The sequence below is a fragment of the Lycorma delicatula genome, chromosome 9 (genome assembly GCF_047948215.1).
Source record: "Lycorma delicatula isolate Av1 chromosome 9, ASM4794821v1, whole genome shotgun sequence".
In the NCBI taxonomy this organism is placed as follows: Eukaryota; Metazoa; Arthropoda; class Insecta; order Hemiptera; family Fulgoridae; genus Lycorma; species Lycorma delicatula.
The window spans coordinates 6,480,650-6,504,603 of record NC_134463.1 but is presented as its reverse complement, the minus strand read 5'-3'; the positions used below and the strand labels follow the sequence as shown (position 1 = coordinate 6,504,603).

Below are 23,954 nucleotides of genomic sequence, written 5' to 3'. Positions count from 1 at the left end.
AATCGCTAACAATTTCTATATTTAGGGGTGAATCACCACCAAATGTATTAGCTTCATCAGCGACTGATCTCCATAGATTGGCAGCTACACGTTCCTCACATGTCTTAACTCCTAGAAGTCGAAAAATGCCAAATACAGTATGTAATGAATTTAGATAGTAATAGTATTAAGCTTTATATTAATTTAGTTTTGGCTAATGATTGTATAATTTTTTACTAAGTTTTATTCTTTAACCAAAGTATGAGGTCCTTGAAAAATGTAAAGATAAATTGCAGTATATCAACTGCGTTAGCTAGAAAATAAAATTAATGCAATCAGATGTAGGTGATTTACAGTTTAAACTTTTTTCTGATCATCTTAATAAATGCTTACTTATTGGGTTAATTACATCCTATAATGTTTGCCATAATATATAAACTATTATTATCATAATATCAATTTTTTGGTATGATAAATAATAAAAAAAAGCAGACCCTTTCTAGGAATTGAACTCAGGACTTGTTGAATGAGCAGACTAATATTGATCATGCTTCTGCCTGGGTGCATTTACTAAGTTTTTAAAGTGCAGTTGATATTAAAATTTCTCAAACAATCTACTATAGAACACTTTCATGTTATTAAAAAATGTTAGTTTCACAGAAGTTTGGATCATTAATTTTACATTTATAAGAAAGCTTGAAAAGTAATATACATATTAAGAGTTAGCAGTTTTTGTTGTTTGTGTAGTTTACCAATTGTTTTTTATATATTTAAATATATAAAACATAATTTTTTGTAGACAAGCATAAAATAAAAATTAAATTAAACAATCAAGAAATAAAAGAAAAAGTCAAACTTGTCTTTATTTTAATATTCAGTTTTAAAAAAAAATTGTCACATAGTATTAATTTATTTATTAAGTTTAGGTGAACATTATTTATTTCATTCATTTTTATCGATGGTTTAAAATTAAAGTACTGTTGACAGAAACAGACACAATTATGAAACATTTGTTATGACTTTATAGTTTACCCAACTTTAGAGAATCTTTTTTATAAATTTTTTTGTTAGAAGGAGGTTTTTTTTAATTATTACTATTATTTCTTTTTAATAATTACATTTTTTACGCAGATTATATAACAGAATTACAAATAAAAAACAAATTTTTTCTTGCATGTGGGAATATGATATGAATATATGTAGTTCATGAAACATTTCTTGGCTAATCAGGATTTTAAGCAGATCCTTTAGATTGAAAGCTAGAGATGCAGCCACTCTGCTATAGAAGTCAGAAGTTGTTTTCGGAGATGGCATTATTTATTTATTCTTTCTTCACTAAACTACACATCTGTTTTCAATTACAGCTACAGTTTTGAGATTGCTTAAAGCATTTCAGTTGATAATGAAAACAATTTAATGGTGGAAGTGAATTATGATTTATTTTGAACTTTAATTATTGATACTAACTATAATTCCATTAATAAATTACAACAGTTTGAAGGAAACTGTACACGTTGGCTGTTTACTGTGATCTTCTATATGAACCTGTTCATTAAATCTAGCTTCTGTTGTTCTGCATCCTATTTTTATATTCTTACAAATAGAGGAATTTCTTTGTGAAAAGAAGCTGGAAATTTTATTAAAAAATGTGATATGTTTTTTTTTAAACAAAACTCTTGTTTTCAGATTTCTGAAGATTCAACAGATGATGCTCACAATACTGGCAGGGCTCTTGTCTCAACACAGTTTGTTGAATGGAGTTGTAAATATTTTTCACAGCCAGTTATGAGTCATAATGAAGATATGGATTTAGAGAGTCCTGAATATTATGAAAGAGAATGGAGGTGGGCTATATTTAATTGTCTAGTTAATTATTAATTTATTAAAAGAGAGTTACATTATATTGTTTCTGTTATATAATGTTAAGAAGAATTTTATTAAAAATAATTAAATTTTAGTAATTAGTTACACCAGTTTATTGTTAACCCTTTTGTCAGATGTTAATTTCTTGTGATTTTAGTGCTTGAGCTTGCTTGAAGAAGACCATATGGAATTTTCTTGAAAATTTCCAAACAAAATGAAGATGTTGGATGAAACCTCTCCTTGGTATTCTCTAGGGGTTCATACAATTATTTAGAAGATGACACACACACGCACACACACCTACACACACACACACACCTACACACACACACACACACACCTACACACACACACCTACACACACACCTACACACACACACACACCTACACACACACACACACCTACACACACACACACACCTACACACACACACACACACCTACACACACACCTACACACACACACACACCTACACACACACACACCTACACACACACACACACACACACACCTACACACACACACACCTACACACACCTACACACACACACACACACACACACACACACACACACACACACACACACACACACACACACACACACACACGTGTATGACACATGAACACATAAAGAAAACAGACATACATGTGTGCATGTGCATGTGTATTGGCATCTATTTGAAAAGATTAATTTGCTATTGAAGATTTTGTTTTATCTCATGAATCATTTGATTTGTAAAATATTGAGTTTTATACCATATTAAAAGTGCTCTTTTCTGCATCACTGTTTTTACAATTTATTTTAAGAAAGCCTGTAGGAATTTTAGAAAATTTACAAAAAGTAACTACTTTCACCTTCAGTAATGGGATTTCTACAGTTCATAACATTGTTAAGAATGTTATAAAAAATAATTGATTGTTGTATAATATCTAAAAACAAATTTTATCTGCTGTTTAAAAATTTTTTCAAAGATCAATTTTAATGTGGGTACCATTTTTTTTACTTAAAAAGCTATTTCGACTCTTAATACTTTGGTCCACCAGGCCCCTACTTTTGAATAGAGTCTAGTTTTATTAAGTGTTTAAGTGTTTCAGAAGTGTAACACTTCAGAAAGTGAATTTGTGGTTATAAATTACTAGTGTAAAAAGAGGAACCAATTATGGCTACTTTTTTTAAAAGTAATGTACGTACACTATACAGCTTGTGTGTATACCTGTGGTGCCTAAATATCACTTCTATTTTGGTAAGCTTTACAGGTTGATCTACAATATATTGAGCATATTGAAAAAGAAACGTTTCATTCCTTACTTTTCATAGTATGTCGAAATTATAAGCATTGTTTTTCGTTTTTGTTAAGAATAAATACTTGTTCTTTGGGAATGATTTGTGACTCATTATGTCATAACCGTTATAATTATGGCACTTAACGCACATGCAAAATGTAAACAAAGTCTCAATAATTAATTGTTTTCAGAGATCAGTAAAATTTAGAGATCTTTTTTAATCTTGCTTTTTTTTGTCTTCATTCATTTGACTGGTTTGATGCAGCTCTCCAAGATTCCCTATCTAGTGCCAGTCCTTTCATTTTAGTATACTCCTTACATTCTACATCCCTAACAATTTCTTTTACATATTCCAAACATTGTCCAACCGTGCACAATTTTTCCCATCTGCATGTCCCTTCAATATTAAAGCGACTATTCCAGGATGCCTTAATATCTGGCCTATAAGTCTGCCTCTTCTTTTAACTATATTTTTCCAAATGCTTCTCTCTTCAAAAATTTGCTGCAATACCTCTTCATGTCTCATCTTATCCACTCATCTGATTTTTAACATTCTCCTATAGCACCACATTTCAAAACCTTCTAATCTTTTTTTCTCAGGTACTCTGATCGTCCAAGTTTCACTTCCATAAGTGCACATCAAATATATACTTTCAAAAATGTTTTCTTGACGTTTAAATTAATTTTTGCTTTAAACAAATTATATTTTTGACTGAAAGCTCATTTCGCATGTGCTATTCTGCATTTTATATCACTCTTACTTTGTCCTTTAATAATTCTACTTCCCAAATAATAAAACCTCTGTAATCTTTTCTCTTCCTGTTTTTATATTCAGAGTTCCATCTACATTATTTCTACTACATTTCAATTTTCAGAATGGAGATTTTGAATTCAAAGGCATTCCAAGATCAAAGAGGCCTTCTACAGTGTCAATCCTGAAATTGTTGGTTTTGTATGTGATCTAATTTTGGTAGGTTAGAGAATCTTAGCTGAGACAGTTGCTGAGCTATTGTAAATTGTTGCTGAGCTATTAGGAAATGAATTGGGGAATTAGAAATTTGCAGAATTCCATATTAGGTGTAACTTTTAATATATATGTCAATGATCTATTATCAGTAAGTAAAAGAAGTCAAGTAATTTGACTTAATCAAGTATTTAACTTGATTGTTAAATATGCAGATGAAAATATGTTACAGTCAAGTGTTAAAAAAATATATTGAGTTTAGATACTTTCATATATATATATATATATATATTAAGTTCAATTCAGTTCAGTTCAGTATATATTCACATCAATGTCTCATTTAGTGTAATTCGGTAATAAATAAAAATAAATTCTATTTTATGAGCTTTAAAAGTAAATGTAACAAACAAGTAAATAATGTTAATGTCATTATAGGTTATAATACTACAGAACAGCCATTGAGGCTAGTAGGTATAATAATTCTTCATAACATCTAGAATGTCTGAATAATGATCCCCTAGGGGATTTTAGTCATCACACCATCCCCTCCATTCCTAGCCCTGATGAGCTTTACCAGAACTTTACCAGAGTCATCAGCTAGGCCTCTATTAGGATGCCAACAATGCAAATGCCTTTGTAGACATTTCCATTGGTGACTTATTCTCAGTTTTACCTTCCCTTAGATTTCTTTTGACATCTTTCCTTTTTTGTCATACTTTGTAGGCTTTACTGCTATTCCATGGAACAATGACCTCCACACAAGTGAAGAAGTCAATAATCTAGTAGTCTTTTAATTTAATTACAGCTTCTTGATTCTTATTTAATGTTTAAAAAAAACTTTTTTATTATTTTAGTCTGAATTTAGATAAAACCATAAAGGCCTCAATTTCATATTACTTAAATGGTGCTGTTAATTGAACAAATAACTGCCCCACAAGTGTAATGTATTATGCAACACGAAACCAGGAAATCAGGAACTCCTTTCGACAAATGTCCAATCATTCCAAGGAAATTCCCCAGTGACTTTAATTATTCAACCAAACTAAACCTCAGGTCTTATCTGTTTTCAGAAGGAGGTCAGTGCCTTCACCCTCCCATATTGCAGCTCCATCACAGAATTCCGTAACACTAACAAAACTCTGGTCTAGTTTTCTCTTGGAAGCAAGGTCAGTGTCTTCACCGTTATATACACAACCTCAGATGGGTTGATTTATAAAAACAGCTTAAACATTTCTAATCCAAGATTGATATCTAGGCTCATTGATGAGGACAATGAGCAGTATCTCGTGTATGCACTATTCAATATTGATTTGTAGATCTTTATCTAAACAAAATTTAGGGAAAAATTATTTGGTTGTAAAATAAAGCTTTGGTTTTTTGGTCTTGTGATGAATAAACTATTTATTTAGTTTGAGTGAGCAGAACTAAATACTTCTGTCTTACAGCTTACTAGAATTACAAGTATCTCTGCCACCTTAACAATATTTAAAAAAATTTACCTAATGATAATTTTTCATCCTTTTGTGTAAATGACGACCATTCAGATCACAAGTGTCAAACTGTAATAGCATCATTTTTTAATTAGAACATGTGACAAGACAGTGGCTACTTTTATTCTTTTAAACAGTTGTTCTCAATAAAAATTAAATTAGAAATTTGTTAATTTTATTGTCAAAAACAAATTGGAAAAATAATAACAAATTTGCTGAAGAGATTGTAAAATCTAATTCAAACAATAAATCTAAAAGTATATGGGGAATTATCAAAAGTGAAAATGGTTTTGGAAATAAAACAAATTAAATAACTTTATCTCAAATACATCAGGACTCAGCTTTTGTGATCTCATCCCCCTATTCCTTTGGCAGACAAATTTAATAAATTTGTTTCCAGTATTTCAAATAACAATAATATTGATTCATTTTAACATAACAATTTACCTTTCGGTTTTGTTGTTTAACAAATTTTTTAATTTACCACTGATACTCAGGATGTTAAAATATTTTTAAAATATAACTAGCGCCTCTTGCTGCCCTGGAACATTACACAGTATTGTTATGTATTTAAATAAAATGGCGAAAAACCTATTCCATTTACAACACATCTCATCCCCAACTCCTGTGTTTTTCTCTTTCCTTTCCTATAAAAGGTAAAATGCTTGCTCAAAACCCATTTCCAGTCCATTCAGATGTTCTAGTGGACGTATTGTGCTGATTTTTTTTTTTATTCTACTCGAATGGCTTGCAGATGTATCATCAAGCATCAACAAACCTTCAGAGTGATTTTTCTATGAATAATAACTTTAGAAAGTTTCTCAGTTAAGTAATAATTGAAGATTTTTTGGGGGGAATTTTCAGGTGACTCAAGTTTGAGGTCCAATGATGCTTGTTCACATATCTTTGTGTCATTCTGAGCAGAATAAAAAAAATAAAAATCAGCCTGATGAGTCTAGTAGAATGCCCAGATAGAAATAGGTTTTCAGCCTAATTTTTTTAATATATGAGAAGAGTAGACATTCAGTGCATATTGCTGAGCAGAAATTCCTATCAGTATTTTAAAAGAAATCATGAGCGCTATTACTGTCCTTCCAGATTTACTTAATGAATCTTTCAACAATGGAGTATTTCCCATCTACCCTACGATTTCTATTGTTATTCACTCTTTTAGAAATGTTTTGCATTTAAATTGCAGAATTATACAGACTATTTTATTGTCCATATTTTCTAAAGTATTTGAAAAAAAAATAGACAATATTTCTTGAAAAGTGTATTAATAAACTTTCAGGAATGATTTTAAGGAAAAAATTGACTGCTTACACATCCATTTTTCATTTTTTAAAAAACATATTATAAATAGCATAGTTAAAAAATTTAATTTTCAGTTTTTGCTATCTCAGTGAAGTATGTGATTTAGTATTTTTATCGATGAGAAAACTTAGTAAATATGGTATCAGAAAACTGCTTACTGTTGGTTAAAATCATATGTCAAACTTTAAGTAGTCAAAATCTTTTGATAAGAAGACTACATATATAAAAACCTCACTTGAAGGTGCAGAACCCAAATTGCCTAAGGGAAGTGTTCTTAATATCTCAATCTCTTACTTTTCTTAAAGTTTATTAATGATCTGCTTTTAAATTTTGACCCATTCATTGTTACATTTTTTCAGATGATACAATTGTATTTATGTCTTAGATAATTATTTTAAAGAACTTGAAAATTCTATGTTAGCAGTTAAAAAGATGTTATTCATTAGGTGGATTGAAACTGATTTTTTAAGTACGAATAAACTATTGCATTATGCTTTTAGGTAGATATAACATTGTTAATTGTGTGTATGGAATTCCCATTAATGATAATGATCATATTTCGGCACCCATAATCATAAATTTAATTCGTGAAAATTTATATTAGTAAATTATGTTAACTTATCTCTGTGTTTATATTTATGAATGTGCAATCTTTGTTAAAAAGAATAATCAGTTATTCTTAAAAAAACAACGACATCCACCCCTATGAAATCGGTTAACAGAACTGGTTTCCTGTAACTCAACACAATATTTTGCTTAGAAGAAGGTGCTTATTATGTATGCTTCTGCTGCCATTTTGAATAAATTACAGAACCATTTATAAAAATTTTCCTCTCAGTTTATATAAAATATTAAGATTTTTCCGAATTACAATAGCATTAACCTGTTGATAAATTTTTAAATTATATTAGATCAAAAATGATAAAAAAGATTAATTTTTTGTATCTTTGTTGAAAGTTTATTTGTGCTCAAATAATTTTCATTAATTAATATTATTATTAATATGGCTTATAATATTATTATAATAATTAATATGGCTTTAATCATATCTATTTTTTATTTTATAATTAATTGTGCATTTTATGGTGATGATGGATTTACCCCACGGTTTCCTTATCCATCCTGGTAAATGCTGGGATAGTTCATTTTTTATCTGTGGACTAGCTTAACTAACCAATTCTGATGTGATGTATATAATACCAGGTACTTCACAAATTTAAAAGCATATAAAGGTTTATTTACAGATTTGGTTGAGGTTTCATTTCATAACAAACACATCAAGTTTTGACTTATGTAGTTTTTTAGTACTGAATTTGGCCACTAGCGCTGTCACTAATGTTGTTAAAAATTGATACATTTACTGATGTGGAACATGGTCGCTTTGTGTTTTTTGGTTTCATGATTTGCTGAGCAACTGCAGTCAATGTAATTTTCGTAGAGTACAGTAGGGAGCCTCCTAGTAGGCATACGATTTACTCTTGGCACCAGAGCTTTGTTAGATATGTTGTTTGTTAAACATACAAAATCACCAGAATGTCCACGCATCCCTGAAGTTGCTGTGGAACAACTTAGAGAAAGCTTTGCACGTAGTCCGAAGAAATCAACTCTCAACGTGTGTTACGTGAGACTGGCATTCCACAAATGTCTATATGGCATTACGTAAATAATTGCACTTGAAGCCATACAGACTAACCGTGGTTCAACACATTACAGATGACGATAAAGTTGCTTGGCTGCAGTTTTGTGTGGAATTGATGGATAGACCTTGTCAGTGACAAGGTGAACACCCATAACTGCCAAATATGGCATAGGTAAAACCGACATGAAGCTTTGCAGCAGATTTGTGAGAACCCTAAGGTCAATGTTTTTGTGCCCTAGGCAAACAATGATTGTACTGCCTGTTCTTCTTCCAGGAGGTAACTGTAAATGGTATCATTTAACTGTGGACATGTTTCAAAATTTTGTAATTCCTCAGTTAAACAATGATGACCAAGATATCGTTACTATCAGCAAGACAAGGCACCACCTCACTACCGCCTAGAAGTCTGAAATTTTCTTGATATCGATTCCCAGATCGGCGAGTTGTGAAGGTCCAATTGCGTGGCCACCTTGTTCTCTAGATTTGACCCCAATAGATTTTTTCTTGTGGGGTTTCATTAAAGATGAGATTTATGTATCATCTTTACCTGCTAATCTTGTTGAATTACTTTTAATAAATGCTGAAGCTGCAGAGGTAACATTGGACTTGCTGGCTACAGTTTGGAATGAAATCAACTTCAGGTGGAATGTATGTCACATTACAAATGGAGGCCACATCGAACCAGAGTGAATATTGAGTGGCAAACTTGGTTTGTTTTTCTATGAAATGTTACTCAATCGAATCTGTGAGTTATTTCAGTAAATTTTTATATGCTTTTAAAGTTATGAAGTCTTTTTTGAATCACCTGGTTTATTGTTATGTACTGATCAGAATAAAGGATTAAATGAAAGAAAGATTATTTATTTATTAGTTGTATGGTAGGAATAAGGCAAGGCGTATTTGCGGAGACATAAAGCTGTTAGGGTATCTTTGAAAGGTTTATAGATAATGAAGTTCTTTTATTATTTATTTATACAGCTTATAATTATAGACAGTAGGATTTAAAAGAAATTTTTATACTTCTCATTGTATAGAAGAAATGTCGAAAGCATTTTTATGGCAGTCATAAACAAAATTATCCTAATGTAAACCATCCTTTGCAGGCGTAACGTTCATGCAGAAATCACATATTATATTATTGCCTGTGATGATAAAAACATTTTCATTAAATGGCTAGAGCAGTTTTTAATTTAAAAATGTTTTTATTGTGAGAATTCGTTTCTATCTCCAATTAGGTGGTTGTAGTAAAGCTGTAGGTTTAGGATTAGACTTGTTTGATTTTGACTTGCCATGTTAAAAAAAAATTAAGTTTATGAATTCAAGAGCAGTTGGGTATTCAGGAGCTGCTATGCCAAGTGGAATCATTTAATTGCTGATAAGAAACACAAGTAAGTGGACATTTTGTAAAATTTTGAGCAACTAGAGATTTTAACAGTTGATTTAACATTTTTTGAGGGGTAAATAAGGAATTTTTATAACATGTCATCTTTAGCAAAACCAAACAGTTAATTCAGAATACAGCACTAACTTGGGATTGAAAGCAGATGAAATTAATATAGAAAGCATCTGTGGTTTTGCAGAGCTGTGTACGTACTCACAAGTTTGGCAAAACAAATATGTTTGGAGATTGGGTGTACATACCATTGCTTAACCACATGTTATTCTGGTTTTTTGCCGTACTGTAAAATGTTTATAAATAAGGAAATTTTAAAACGATTTGGTGGGGTTAATGAGCAATGAATATTTCAGTGATGTGACACCAGAATTTTTTTTTCTTTTAAAGCTTTAAGTAATTTGAAAAACAGTGTGCTAGGTGTGGTGTGTTGAAATTTAGAATGAATGTATGGAATATAATATTTGTTTACCTTCTTGGTCAGTTGAAAATGTTTTAGCTTCCTTTGTTCTTCTTTATTAATCATCATCTATGTTAAATATACTGTTGATATAACTTTTATACATATTTTATAAATTATTATTTTATATGCTTCTTATGAGGAACTTTTCTTTATATTAACTAATAATTGTTTTATGTATTGGTTGGTGTTGGACTATGTAGGTATTTAAGAAATGCAGCTTTGCGGAGAGAAGCTAAAGAAGAACAGAGAAAAATACCTCAGGTTGGACGTCTTGAAAATCAACTAATGAATGTGAAAACTTCTGAGGGAGGTGCTATACCTCCCTCAGTTGTTTTATTTCATCCATATGAACCTTTGGTTGTACATGCTGGAAAAGACTACTTAAGGTCAGCTGATACCCTCAGGTGTGTTATATTTTCCATGTTTTTGTTTTACTTTGGTTTGTAGTTATTTTAATTTTTTAGATAATTTTTTATGTACATATAAAGCTTATTCATTTCTTTTATCGTATTATTCTATTATTATTTGATTTAAATGATTAATTGTGATTATTATTACTTCTTGTTCTGTGATACTAATGCATTTTAAACAAAACATTTTATAGTTACTGTGATGTGTGATTTTATTGCAATTAAATGAGAAGATGCTGATCCGAAGTCATCAGGATCATCAAAAAACAAAAAACTTTACTCTAGAAATAAAGATAACACCTGTGTGCTACAATGATTAAATAAATTACTTATCATAAATTTGTTTTTGGGGGAAAAACTATTATTGGAAATTTTTAATTATTCTGAAAGCTAAATCACTATGTTTTGTCCAAGTACTTGGCATTATGCAATTGGTTTCTTAATTCTTGTTAATGAACAGTAGTTTTCCAGGGATATTTTAACTGAAAATAACAAGTTCTTTGGGTACTCAGTCATTCATCATTTTGTCCAGATTGTTTTCGATCTAGTAATTATTGTCTGTTGAAAAATAAAAACTACTGTTTAATCTTTGTAATGGTTAAAGACATCCAATGGCATAGTACAAGTCTTGAAAGGCCATACTAGAAGTGTTGCGGAAGGTTCCAGTCATTGCTGGTTTGCCTCCCTCTCTATACATACACAAACTGATTCACCTCTAAAAGAGATGTCCTTTGAATGAGGTTAAGATTTTATTCAATTGTTTTTTTTTAATTCTATGACATTTGCTCCATTATCTAATTATTTCACTGTTTATTTCCAATTAAGTTAATTCATAACTCAAAGAATTTATTTTTTTTTGTTGTTAATTTACAGTATTCAAGTATGTATTTTTAACAAGATATTGATCTACTTTCTTAATTTCCAATCTTTTTTTTGGATATTTGAGGTCATATATAGACTATTATGTATTAAGAATAGGTATTCCATAACATTTTTATAAAAAAAAAATCAAAATTTATGCGTCCCTATTTGAGACAAATTACATGTAAGTTGCAATTTGAGGAAAAAACAGCAAGAATTTTCTTTTTATGAATTTTTTAAAGAGCAGTTGTCCAGATATCCTTGTTCCTAATAAATTATCTTCTACTTGATATTTAGCTTTAGGACCATATTTAAAAGATTGTTGGTTTTCTTCATTTAGTTTGAATTATAATGCATTTTTCCTTTGATTCTTTTCCAAAATGTGTGATATGGACATGGTTGTATGTGGATGTAGTAGGTCTGCATTCTTTAATCCTATTAAATTAAATTTATTCCAGTTTTCTACGAAAAGCATTAAATTTATCATCGTATCCAACATATGTGTATTAGCTCATTGGATTTGAAGATTCAAGGTATTAAATTTCTCGAATATGTTGACCAAGTAGCTCAAGTCCATCACAAATAAACCAACCCGAAACTTCTTGGCTTCTGTTCAGTTTTCCTCTTCTAGAATAATGACGATTTCATCTCTTAATTCATAAATACATTGCAAAGATTTCCTGTGTGATAACCATCTTGCCTCGCAGTAAAATAGTAATACTGAATGTACTGCACTCATGTCTTTACAAAGTGCAGAAAAAATTCTACATTTTAGGGGTCTTATATAATTTACTATGATTACAACTGCCGCTAGCACAATATTCAGAATAGATCTCATTTCTTTGGAAGCCAGAGCTTCTCTGTGGATCATGCAATGTGTCCAGACACACTGTGGAGATTTTTGTTTCACAAGTTCTTGTATACTTTGGAATCTTTCAGACATTGAACGAGCACCATCGGTGCTTATTTTTCCACTCTATGTTTGCCTTGTTTGTAAGATCATTTAAGATAGCAAGTAATGTGAGTACTGTTGCTTCGAGTTCTATTGGTTTGCAGAAAAGTAGTTCTACTGCTGACATACCATCACAAAATCGAACATAGGCAATGAAATGAGCATCTTTATTGCTATCTGTTGCCTCATCAAGCTGAATTGAAAACAATTTGTCACATAACTTCCTGAAAAGCTGATGCTGTACATTTTCAGCTATATCACCAATTCAATAGGCAACAGTATCATTTGATAGAGGTATGAACTGCAATTGTTTGGCAAAGTTATCTCCAAACGTAGTTTCTACAATTTCAATTGCAGCTGGCAAAATAAACTCTTCACCAATGGTAAGAGGCTTTTTACATCTAGCTCTTTTGCATGAAACTGTAAGAGGCAAATAAAGCTTTTTCATTCACAAAAATTTTTTTTAATAACTTTTCATATGATTTTAATTTTAATTTGAAGAATTCTCAGGGTTTGTTAACGGACTCACTGTTAAGCATTTCCAAATGTCATTTAAGTTTATTAGGTTTCATGCTGTCTGCTGTAGAATTTTTAGCAAATAACGCACAGGGGCCTTTCTTCTTCACTTATTTCAGTACTGTTAAATGCACAATTTAAGTATTCTTGAGAATATTTTATTGATTTTATTTTCGGAACCGTGCTCATCTGTGCACTTGTTGATGCTTCACTATCATCTAATGCCCACTTACACCCACTTAAAAATTTATCCATAATTCTGTATAAATCTACTGCTGTAAATATTTAATACCATGGATTGCAATTAACATAAAATTTTAACATACACATTCACAATAGATTCGATAGCAATAGAAGGATCAACTTGACTGAGACTGGCTGGAATTAATGAGGTGCAGCATATTTATAGATGTTAATGCAGATGGTTGTGCAGATGTTCCAGAATGTTCAAGAATGCTCGTGATTGTCTTGCAAGAATGTCCAATATGGTGGATATAAGACAGAGAGCAAAAGAAAGGTGTCGATTCTGGGTTTGTCAGTGCAGGGGATCGGTGTTAACCAAATATCAAAAAATTTACTTACTCTTGGTAATTTGTAAGGTTTGTAATTAAGGTATTGCTTTAGTAGCTTTAGCGTCAAATACATTATTATTGTATATATTGTTATTGTTGGGGCTCCATAAAGGGGGGGTCGCAAATACTGAAAAGTTGAGAAACGCTGATATAGATCAACATTTAATTCATAAAATCATAGAGCTGTTGTAAACAGTATTAAACGGTAGTAGGCTTATTTACATACAGGATACAGTACTTGTTACAATTGAGGAAAAACCTGTCAACTGTCTTTTGCTTTTTTGTGTGAAGAAATAATTTTACAGCTGACTTGTGTAGTTGATTCAAATTTAGAAGTTCACAAGCTGTAGCACCATTCTCTTCCGTCTACTTGAATGATGTTGCAATAGTCTTCAGGGGGCTGGGTTGGTTGACAGAGTGAGTAGGTTCAGGGTTGGTATTTTATGCCTCTCCATCATCATCATGTCTTTTGCAATGTCTGTGATGATTTCATCTTCTGTCATGAATTGATTTTTTTGATATTCCTCATCAACTAGCCAGGTATTAACATCATCTATAATAACATGGTCAGGAATGTCAATGAATTTTTCAGCACTTGCATTCCAAAGATCTTTTAATTCCTTGTCTACTGTTGATTATATTTTCAAGATTTTACAACCTGTCTTGTTTTGGGCATTTTTCTTTACCAAAATATTGTTTTATATGCCTCCAGCAGAAAAATTTTCTTCATGAACATATGACTGTTTTTTCATCTATATTATCCCATGCATTAAAAAAACATGTCCATGCAGTTAAAAAAAACATTTTTTATATTTGCATCTTTTAAAGATTGGACAATGTTCTCATCTTTGGATAAAATACTATACAGGGACTTCTTTTTGTAGTTTGTTTTCACAAACTGAATAACATTTAGTCCAAAAGCTGCAAAAAGGGGGTTCACATTTAAGCATATATAATCATCTTTATTCTTCAACTCGTTTTCATGAGGGTGAGAAGGACAGTTATCAATAATCTATATCAAATTTTTAAGGCAAGTTCTTTTTCTTCAGAAAGTTTTTCACAGATGGAACAAAAATGTCATTAAATCATTCAGCAATAACAGATTCGGTCATCCAGCCTTTCCCTTGATTTTTATAAATGACAGGGACATTCACATTCTTGAATGCCCTTGAAGTTTTAGCTTTCCCTACAACTGGTTGAGTTTGTGCATCCCACTTGCATTGCAGCATGGCATAAAGGTAATTTCGTCTTTAGCCATTTTACTTGCAGGAGCACTGGCTTCATGTTCACTGGTGAACGAAAGTTTGCTTTGGTAGCAGCCTCCAAAACAACCCACTTTTCCGTTTTGTAGATTTGGTCTGGACTTAAGTTCATTTCATTTATAGTGTCTTCAAAGTTTTCTATGTAGGGTTCAACTCCAGCAGCATCACAGGAGAACCCACCGGATTGGTCTAGTGGTGAACGCGTCTTCCCAAATCAGCTGATTTGGAAGTCGAGAGTTCCAGCGTTCAAGTCCTAGTAAAGCCAGTTATTTTTACACAGATTTGAATACTAGATCGTGGATACCGGTGTTCTTTGGTGGTTGGGTTTCAATTAACCACACATCTCAGGAATGGTCGAACTGAGAATGTACTAGACTACACTTCATTTACACTCATAGATATCATTCTCATTCATCCTCTGAAGAATTATCTAAACGGTAGTTACTGGAGGCTAAACAGGAAAGAAAGAAGAAGAAGCATCACAGGAGAGCTTTTCACCTGTGGAAATTAATAGCCTAATGTCATACTGCTTTTTAAATTTATTCAGCCACCCTACACTTGTTTTACAATCATCTTTCTTCATAATTTGTTGATAAAAAAACTTTGCTTTCTCCTTCAGTATTTCCCCTGAAATAGGAGCATGTCCACTTCTCTACTCTTTGAGCCTGTAAGCCTCTACTCTTGGAGAACCAAGAGCTTTCTTCAAACTTGGGGGAACTCTCTCATTTTTCTGTTAGTGGACAAATTTTCATTGATTTTTATAAATTATTTAATTTTATCAGAGTTCTTTCAAATGGTCATGGATTGATGCACATCCAATGTCATATTCTTCTGAAAGATCAACTGTTTCCATGCCAATTTCATATATTTTAACTAATGTTAATGTTTTATGTTTATGATTTTCCTGTATTAACATCGTGACATAAATTCAACAAAGCAGTGAAACAAAAGACTGACTAAAGTAAAAAATTGCAAAATTATGTTTGTGTAATAACATTCATAATAAAAAATGATTTATTATGCACTAGTGAACTTGAACAACACTCCTAACATACTGTTCTAAGGCAAAGAGAGACATGACTCACTGATAGTTTATTGTTTTGCTTTGTGGAGTGGAACATGTTGTAACATGAACCTCCCATCCCTATTCCAGTGTGTTTATAAGAGTTGTATGTGGCCAGGCAAGAATGCCCGATTACTGGATGTGCTGGATTATAGAGACTACTGTATACATGTCATATATACGTACAGGGCAAGTATTTGGTCTTATAATTCTGGATCCCATTGACCAATTTTTTTTTAAACTTAATAGGCAGGTACTACCTTCATGAAGGAAAGAGTGTATTAAATTTTTGTAAAAATTAGAGGAGGAGGTGTTTTGGCCAAGATAAAATTTCAGATTTTTACTGGGGCACTTAAGCAAAAAAATCTTTGTTACAAAGGTGAAATTTTTTTTATTGAAGTAACAAATTTCCAAAAAACTTTACTTAATATTTACCCCCCCCCCTTCGAAAAGTTTAATATTTTTGTCTTTTTTTAAGCTATATTTTGCTCAGAAAAGGAGTTAGTGGGAGTTTTTGCTCTATATTTTCTTTAGTAGGTCTTCAAACCACTATAAAAAGTTTTGCCTGTCCCAAGAGTCTGATAATAAAAAATATTTAATAAATTTTTTTAACATTTTTAAAAATTTATTTTATATTTAAATTTTTCTTACAAGTTATCTGTTGCAATTAAAATGCAAAACTCATTAATTTTTTGATAGCCCTTTACTCTAATATTTCTTGAGGAAAAAAAATACCCAAGAATTTTCACTCCCTTCCTAGAGAATTACAACTTTGTTTATTTAGAAATATGGCTATATCTGTACCTTTTAAACGATTTTGTAAATCTCTTTTTTAAAATTTGCTATTATCACTGAGGAATTATTTTCTTAAAAATTAATTTTATCTGATTGCTTCCCCTTGAGTATGGAAACCTCCAAAATGAAATTTTTTTGAAATTTCATATTTTTCTTGCTGAAAATGTATTATGTTAAAAATAGGGTCGCTAAACTTACTTATATCACTCACCTGATGGGAGAGCACTCAAATTAAAAAAAAAAATATTGAAAAACGTTTTTTTTTAATTTTGATTTGAATTTATTTACAATCAATTTTGGTGAATATTTAAATCATTAAAATTGCAAATGGATATTTTTACTTAACATATGAAAAAAAAGAATTCATAATTTTGGTTATTGTTTATCAATAAAAAGGAATTTTTTTTCCTTTTGAAAAAATGAATTGCATACCTTGACTGTTGTAGCCAGAAAAGTTATGCAATTCTAATTGCTGCGGGTTTTTTTTTACCTAGTCACTTAAAATCTAACTCATTATTTATTAATTTGTTGACAACAGTTTTTGAACAGTTTAATTCTGTAGTACAACAATTACAGCTTTTTGATGAAAGAAGAAGCTTCAACAGTAAGAATGGATGGGTGATAGTACACCTAATGATTTAAATGTGCTATCCCTTCCTTCATTTTGATTTGTTAAATAAAAATTTGATGTATGGTGCTGCTCTATAAAAAAAACCTCATGTATTCTAAATAAAATGCTCAAAAAGATTTACTCCATATTTACATAATTAGTGTGAAAGAAAAATATTAAATATATATACAATTTTATTAAAACTTGAATTTTAGTTTTTGTATATTGCTAAAAGTAATATGTTATTTATATGAAACATAGTTTTTTTTTTAATGTAGAATCTTTTGCTCATTCTTTAATTGTCATTGCTGAAATTTTGTAATTATTAATGCCAATGTTTTGATTTAATAATTATTTTAAAATTTTATGCATGTAGTGTCTGGGATTATACAAACGGTATGAAGTTGAGTCATTGGCGTACTGAAAGAAACAGTTGGTCAAAAATGGGCATTCGTATTACTTCACTGGATTTTGTAAATCCACATGACATTGCATTACTTTTGGTTGGTTCGGAAGATGGTGCCGTGAGGTTGTGGAGCAATTATACTAGTCGGGAACCAACTCTTGTTACTGCTTGGCAAGCGTTACCAGATATGACACCGATCTGTAAACCGCACAGTACTGGTCAGTTTCATTTTTATTATTATAACAATTTGGAAAATTTATATGAAATTATCTTTTCATTAGTTTTTATACGATTGCCAGTTTTTTGTGATTATCTTTTTAATGAGTGATTTTCCAGTTCATTAAAATTATAATTCTACATTTATATGATAGGTTTGATTTTAATTAATTATGGTTATTAATATTGTTTCATCTGTATATATATATATATATATATAAAATAATTATCAATTTTTTAAGCAGTTTAAGTAAAATGAAATAAGGAAACTGGCTTATTAAATTTGGTGCAGTCATTGACATCTTATCCTTACTTCCTATTCTTCAATTTCCAGGATGGTATTCCCTGAAATATTTCAGGTGATGTACGAGGGATATCTCTGAAGTAAAGACTGCTGGGAAATTTCTCCCCTTAAGGTTGGTGAACCTGTGTAATTCAATCCACGCTATTAGTAATGTGCACACTGCATTGTTGTCTGTAAGTTGTCGCGTTGTAGTATCTTTTATTACATGTGAGTTATTCCGTTATAAAATGAACAGGAAAATCGATGTTGCCGCCAACTGTCTAATCGTGGAGTCATATGTTTTTTAAACCATCAAAATGTTAACCTGGCTGAAATTCATAGGCAGTTGGTTACTGTGTACAGTGATCATGTAATGAATAAAAGAAACATCTGAAAATTGTGTGAAAGTTTTAGAAATAACAGAATTGATGTACATGATGAAGAACATTTGGGGAGGCCCTCTATAATTACAGAGGACTTGTTGAAACACATTGATGATGACATCAAAAAAGATTGTTGCTCAATTATTTCTGACCTGGCCCTTCGTTTTCCTGATGTTTCAAGAGCTGTTATAGGTTGCATTGTTCATGATCATTTAGGCTTCAGAAAGGTTTATGCACGTTGGGTGCCACATGTCATAACAGAATGTCACAAAAAAATTCAGAGTTCATGAACACGATAGTAATGCTCACACTGTATTGTTGTTTGTAAGTTGTCGTATTTTAGTATCTTTGATAACGTGTGAGTTATTATATTATAAAATGAATAGGAAAATCGATGTTGCCGCTGAGTGTTAAATACGTGGAGTCATACAATTTTTAAACTATCAAAGCATTAAGCTGGCTGAAATTTGTAGGCAGTTGGTTGCTGTGTACAGTGACAATGTAATGAATGAAAGTAACGATCAAAAATGGTGTGAAAGGTTTAGAAATAACAGAATTAATATGCATGATGAACGTTCGGGTAGGCCCTCGATAATCACAGAGGACGTGTTGAAATGCGTCGATGATGAAATCAGAAAAGATAGTTTTCAATGATTTTCGACCTGGCTCTTCTTTTTCCTGATGTTTCAAGAGCTGTTATTGGTCGCATTTTTCATGATCATTTAGGCTTCAGAAAGGTTTGTGCACGTTGGGTGTTGCATATCTTAACGGAATGTCACAAAAAATTTGAATGGGATCTGCTTTGGAATTTTTCATGCACTATACAGAGAAAGATGAGTTCCTTAATTCAGTTGTTACTGACTGAAACATGGATTTTATATTACAGTGCACTAGCAGTACATTTACATCTAAAAATCATCGTGCTTTCAACAATATTTAAAAAGTAGAATTATCCAAAGTCTGCATCTCTGAACAAACTAATTACATTTTTAAATCATGGAATTTGATCCAAGTTATGATATGTAAATTTCATCCAGCAAAATCTTCAAGTTTTTATATTTTATTATAAAAAGTGAATACTATTTGAATGATTGCAAGCATTTATAATGTGTGTATACTGTTTAAAAATCCTCTAACATTGCACTTAAATAGGTGCCTAAAAATTACCTAAAATTTCCATTTTCCATCTCTCATGGTCTTCTTTTTCTAGATGTGGCTTTCACATACATAAATGAAAATAAAATTACAGATGAATTTGATATTATACCATTTGATCATGATAATAATATTATGGTCATATTCCCTCATCTCAGTTACTGATACAGAATGAATTATTCTGCTGCTAGTACAATCGATGTGGTGAATACTGGAATATTATTTGTTACTAATATAATTTGAATAATTTAAATTAATCTTATTTATTAAGTGCATATTATAGATTATAACAACAGCTGAATAATGCATTTTATATCAGTGACTAAGGTAAACCTTACCTCTCTATATTTTATTTTTTTATGTACACTCTTAATACAATATTTTATATTTTGATATGTTCTAATGAAGCAGAAATGTCTGTGGAAGCACTTAATACAGAGAAAAAAAATTAATAAAAAGTAAGTAAAAAGTAACTTTTCATAGTTTTTTATTTATTGTTACATAAAGGTAGATGTTGAGGGGAAGTAAAATTTATTTAAAAAAATCTATAATAATCAGTAGATTACTCACATCCATCCAATGCTACTTTTACATTAAAACGATTCAAATGAGCACTCTAAAACTTAAACAGTCAGAATAAATTCATTACAAGTGTTTCCCAAGTCTCCAGTAGTTACAACCACAGAGATATCAAGACTTCATAAAATGCAGAAATAATGAAAAATAAATTTATAATTGAAAAAAAAGAAGATATATATATATATAGTTAGCCAAGTGAGCCCTCAAATAGTGAATTCTAAAAATTGGCTATTTTTTTTTTTTTTTTATTTATCAAAATACCTTTATGTGAAAGTGTATACAATTTTTTGAAGACTTTTAATGAAGTTTTTTTACTTCTAATGAAGGTAAAAAAAAAGTAAATTCTGATGTAAATGTAAAAGTTTAACAATCCATTTATAGTATATCTAATTCTCATGCTTAACCGCATATAATATTGAGTGTAATAGTACTTTATTTCTGTTAAAAATTATGTGCATTTTATTTGTTTAATCGGCAAATGTGGAAGGATATTTCAAATGTCATGCCATAATTCCCATAAACTTTTTTTTAAATTGTGGTTTCATAAAAATATGAGGAATAAAAATATGATATTGAATGGTTTGAAAAAATGTCTTTTCTCTGCCAGAATAATGTTTTTAGTCAGGTCCATAATGAAACATTGATAACTGTTAAAACAAAATCAGCTATGTCTAAACAAAAATATCTTGCAGTAAACATTTTGTTGAACACTTTTTACGTAGAATTACATTATTTATCTTATTTGCTTATATTATGGTTAATTATGTGAACAGGTAGTTCTGGTGGAGGTCCTAGCGCAGGGCTTGTAATGGCCTGGGATCAGCAGGAACAGAAACTTGTAGTTGCTGGTGATACTCGGATTATTCGTACATGGGATGCCCACCGTGAACTAAAAGTTGGTGATATACCGACTGGTGCTGATTCTTGTGTTACTAGCCTTTCAATCGATTCATCAGGTATTTATAACATTTAAAAATTAATCAGGTGATGATTTAACTTATTGTTTTTAGATTTTTAATACAATTAGGTATGTAACATTATAATGTTTTATTAACATTTATGCTAATTACATTTAATGATCTTAATAGAGAGAGGTTCTCAGCCTCCATTGATTCTTATTTGGCTATTTCATGTTCAGTATAAAGGAATAAGTCTGTGTTTCATAGTATGTAAAAAAAACATTTGATGATTATCAAACAGGATAAATTTATAGGGACATTAAAAAGCAAAATAATAGATTGGAAAGAACTATATCTGAATCAGAAAACAGCTTTGAACATTATTTGAACACTGAGAATCCATAAACTGTGTGGTTTAGTTTAGGAAGAAGGGTTTTTTAAGTGTGCTCTTTTGTGTAGTCTCTGGAACCACCGTAAAGTATTACTGCAGAGGATGATATGTATGAATGTAAATAAAGTGCAGTCTTGTACAGTCTCAAGTCGACTGTTCCAGACATGTGTGGTTAATTGAAACCCAGTCACCAAAGAACACCATTATCCATCATCTAGTATTCAAATTCATATAAAGCCTTTACTAAGGATTTGAACCTTAGAACTCTCGACTTCGAAATCAGCTGATTTATGACGACAAGTTGACTGTTAGACCAACCCGGTGGGTTTGATAAGCAGTTGGGGATAAGCAGCAACTGTGCTGCTTATCCCCAACTTTAGTTAATGTGGATTTTGAAGAGGTGATAAAAAATTCTCAAAAAAAGTAAAAGGATCAGCAGTAAAAGAAGGCAAATTAAAATAAATTGTTTAAGGTTTGCATATGAGATGAAATGATGTTTTTAGATGAAAACAGAATATTTAACAGATTAGTTAAGTTAAAAATCATAGTGATATATGATTAAATAATGAATGGTAAGAAAAAGAAAAAAAATGAGGATAAGAGTTGAACAAGCTAATGAATATCCGAACAAAATAAATAAACAAAAATAAGGAAGAAGTGAATGAGTAAAATAGTACAGGGGCACTTACAGTACAGTGATGTTAGTAAAAAATTGCAAAATTGAAAAGAAGATAAAAAACTACACATAGCAGTAGCTAAAGACTTTTAATAGAAAAATGAAATAGTTCTGTTTAGAGTACACTAAGAAACAGAGGAGTAGAAAGGCATCTGAAATATGGTCTTGGAGGGGATACAAGAAGAATAAATTGGTAGATTTCTAAAAAATGAAGTAATATTAAGAGTGAATGAGAACATTAGTTTAAACAGAACAATTCAGAATAGAAATGCAAATTTACAGAACATACAATAATGAGAGGAAAAAGTTTGATAAAACGGTATTAGAAGGATCAACAGGTGGTACAATAAATGAGAATAAAATAGTGGATATTGAAAGAAATTTAAATTTTGGAGGTATCAGCAACTCAAAGAGTAGCTTGAATTTAAAGAGAACGGATATGAACAGGATGCATGCAACTTGTTGTAGGGAAGATAAGGATGTAATGATTTTTTTTTTAATGGCATTAAATGTATGGTATGTCATCATTTATTTGACAACATATAACATTAAATCAAAAGGGAACAGTATACTTTTTGTTTAACTTAAGCGATTCACAGGTACTGATGTACTAAACACGGGTTTGGTCATTGAAATTTTACTCTTATTTATTGTAAGTGCACTGGAACCATTAATCTGTAATTGAGAGAGTTTACCGTACATCACTTGCTGAATTTTTATTAAACATGACATTTATTTAAAAAATAATACTTTAAAAAAATATTTATTTAAATTATGTCCAGGGTCTAAAGAATGTGAAATATGTTACTGTCTTTCAAATAAGGCCAGTCATTGTCAGATAATGTCTAGAGTTAATGTGAATTGAGTGTTTTCTATCATTGCATTTATGAATATTAATTCTCATCTGTTATACATTGCTGATGTTTTAATATTTTCAGAAAATTTGAGTAAATAAAAATAAATATGTATATAAAAACAACTGTGTATTGGTTTTGGAATTCAGCACATCTACTTGAGGGACATTTGAATTGACTGTCCTTGGATTCAGTGGGGTTTTGCTGAAAACTGGATTTTCCTTGTAGATGGATTTATCTTAATTTATGAGGTCAGCCCTACCTTGTTTCAATCACCTAAGTCCAGTTGAGTTGTGATGCGAGGCAAAACTGCTTCTGTGAATCGGTAACTTGATCACAAGAACAGAACCATCCTTGAGCCACCTTGTATGAGACAGCAAGCCAAATCCAAATTTGGAAATTTGGTCTGCTGAGGCACAAGGTAGAGTGTACCTTCAGTGTCAGGTTGAGATAAGAATAAGAATAATAAGAATTTACCTTGGTAAATCTTGCTGCTTTCCATAAGAAATAAGAGTTACCAGAACCCTGCACAAGTGTAAACCTGAATTGGTTGACATATTTGATACTTTATGTCTTTACCTTAGGGAGTTAACAACGATGTATTGTATTAAACTTCCTATTATAAACAAATAATATTTATTTATAATAAATAAAGCTTAAAATAAAACCATGTAAAAAAT

At 30.7% G+C, this 23,954-nt stretch overlaps 1 protein-coding gene across 1 annotated transcript in view; it reads left to right on the top strand.

The window, feature by feature from the left end:
• The window catches only part of raptor (regulatory associated protein of MTOR complex 1), an 83,745-nt gene that overhangs the window by 54,596 nt on the left and 5,195 nt on the right, over positions 1 to 23,954 (top strand). The window contains exons 17-21 of the mRNA XM_075375040.1: positions 26 to 137; positions 1,666 to 1,823; positions 10,592 to 10,795; positions 17,809 to 18,056; positions 21,228 to 21,410. Coding sequence (XP_075231155.1) covers positions 26 to 137; positions 1,666 to 1,823; positions 10,592 to 10,795; positions 17,809 to 18,056; positions 21,228 to 21,410 — 905 coding nt within the window. The remainder of the gene's footprint in view (positions 1 to 25; positions 138 to 1,665; positions 1,824 to 10,591; positions 10,796 to 17,808; positions 18,057 to 21,227; positions 21,411 to 23,954) is intronic.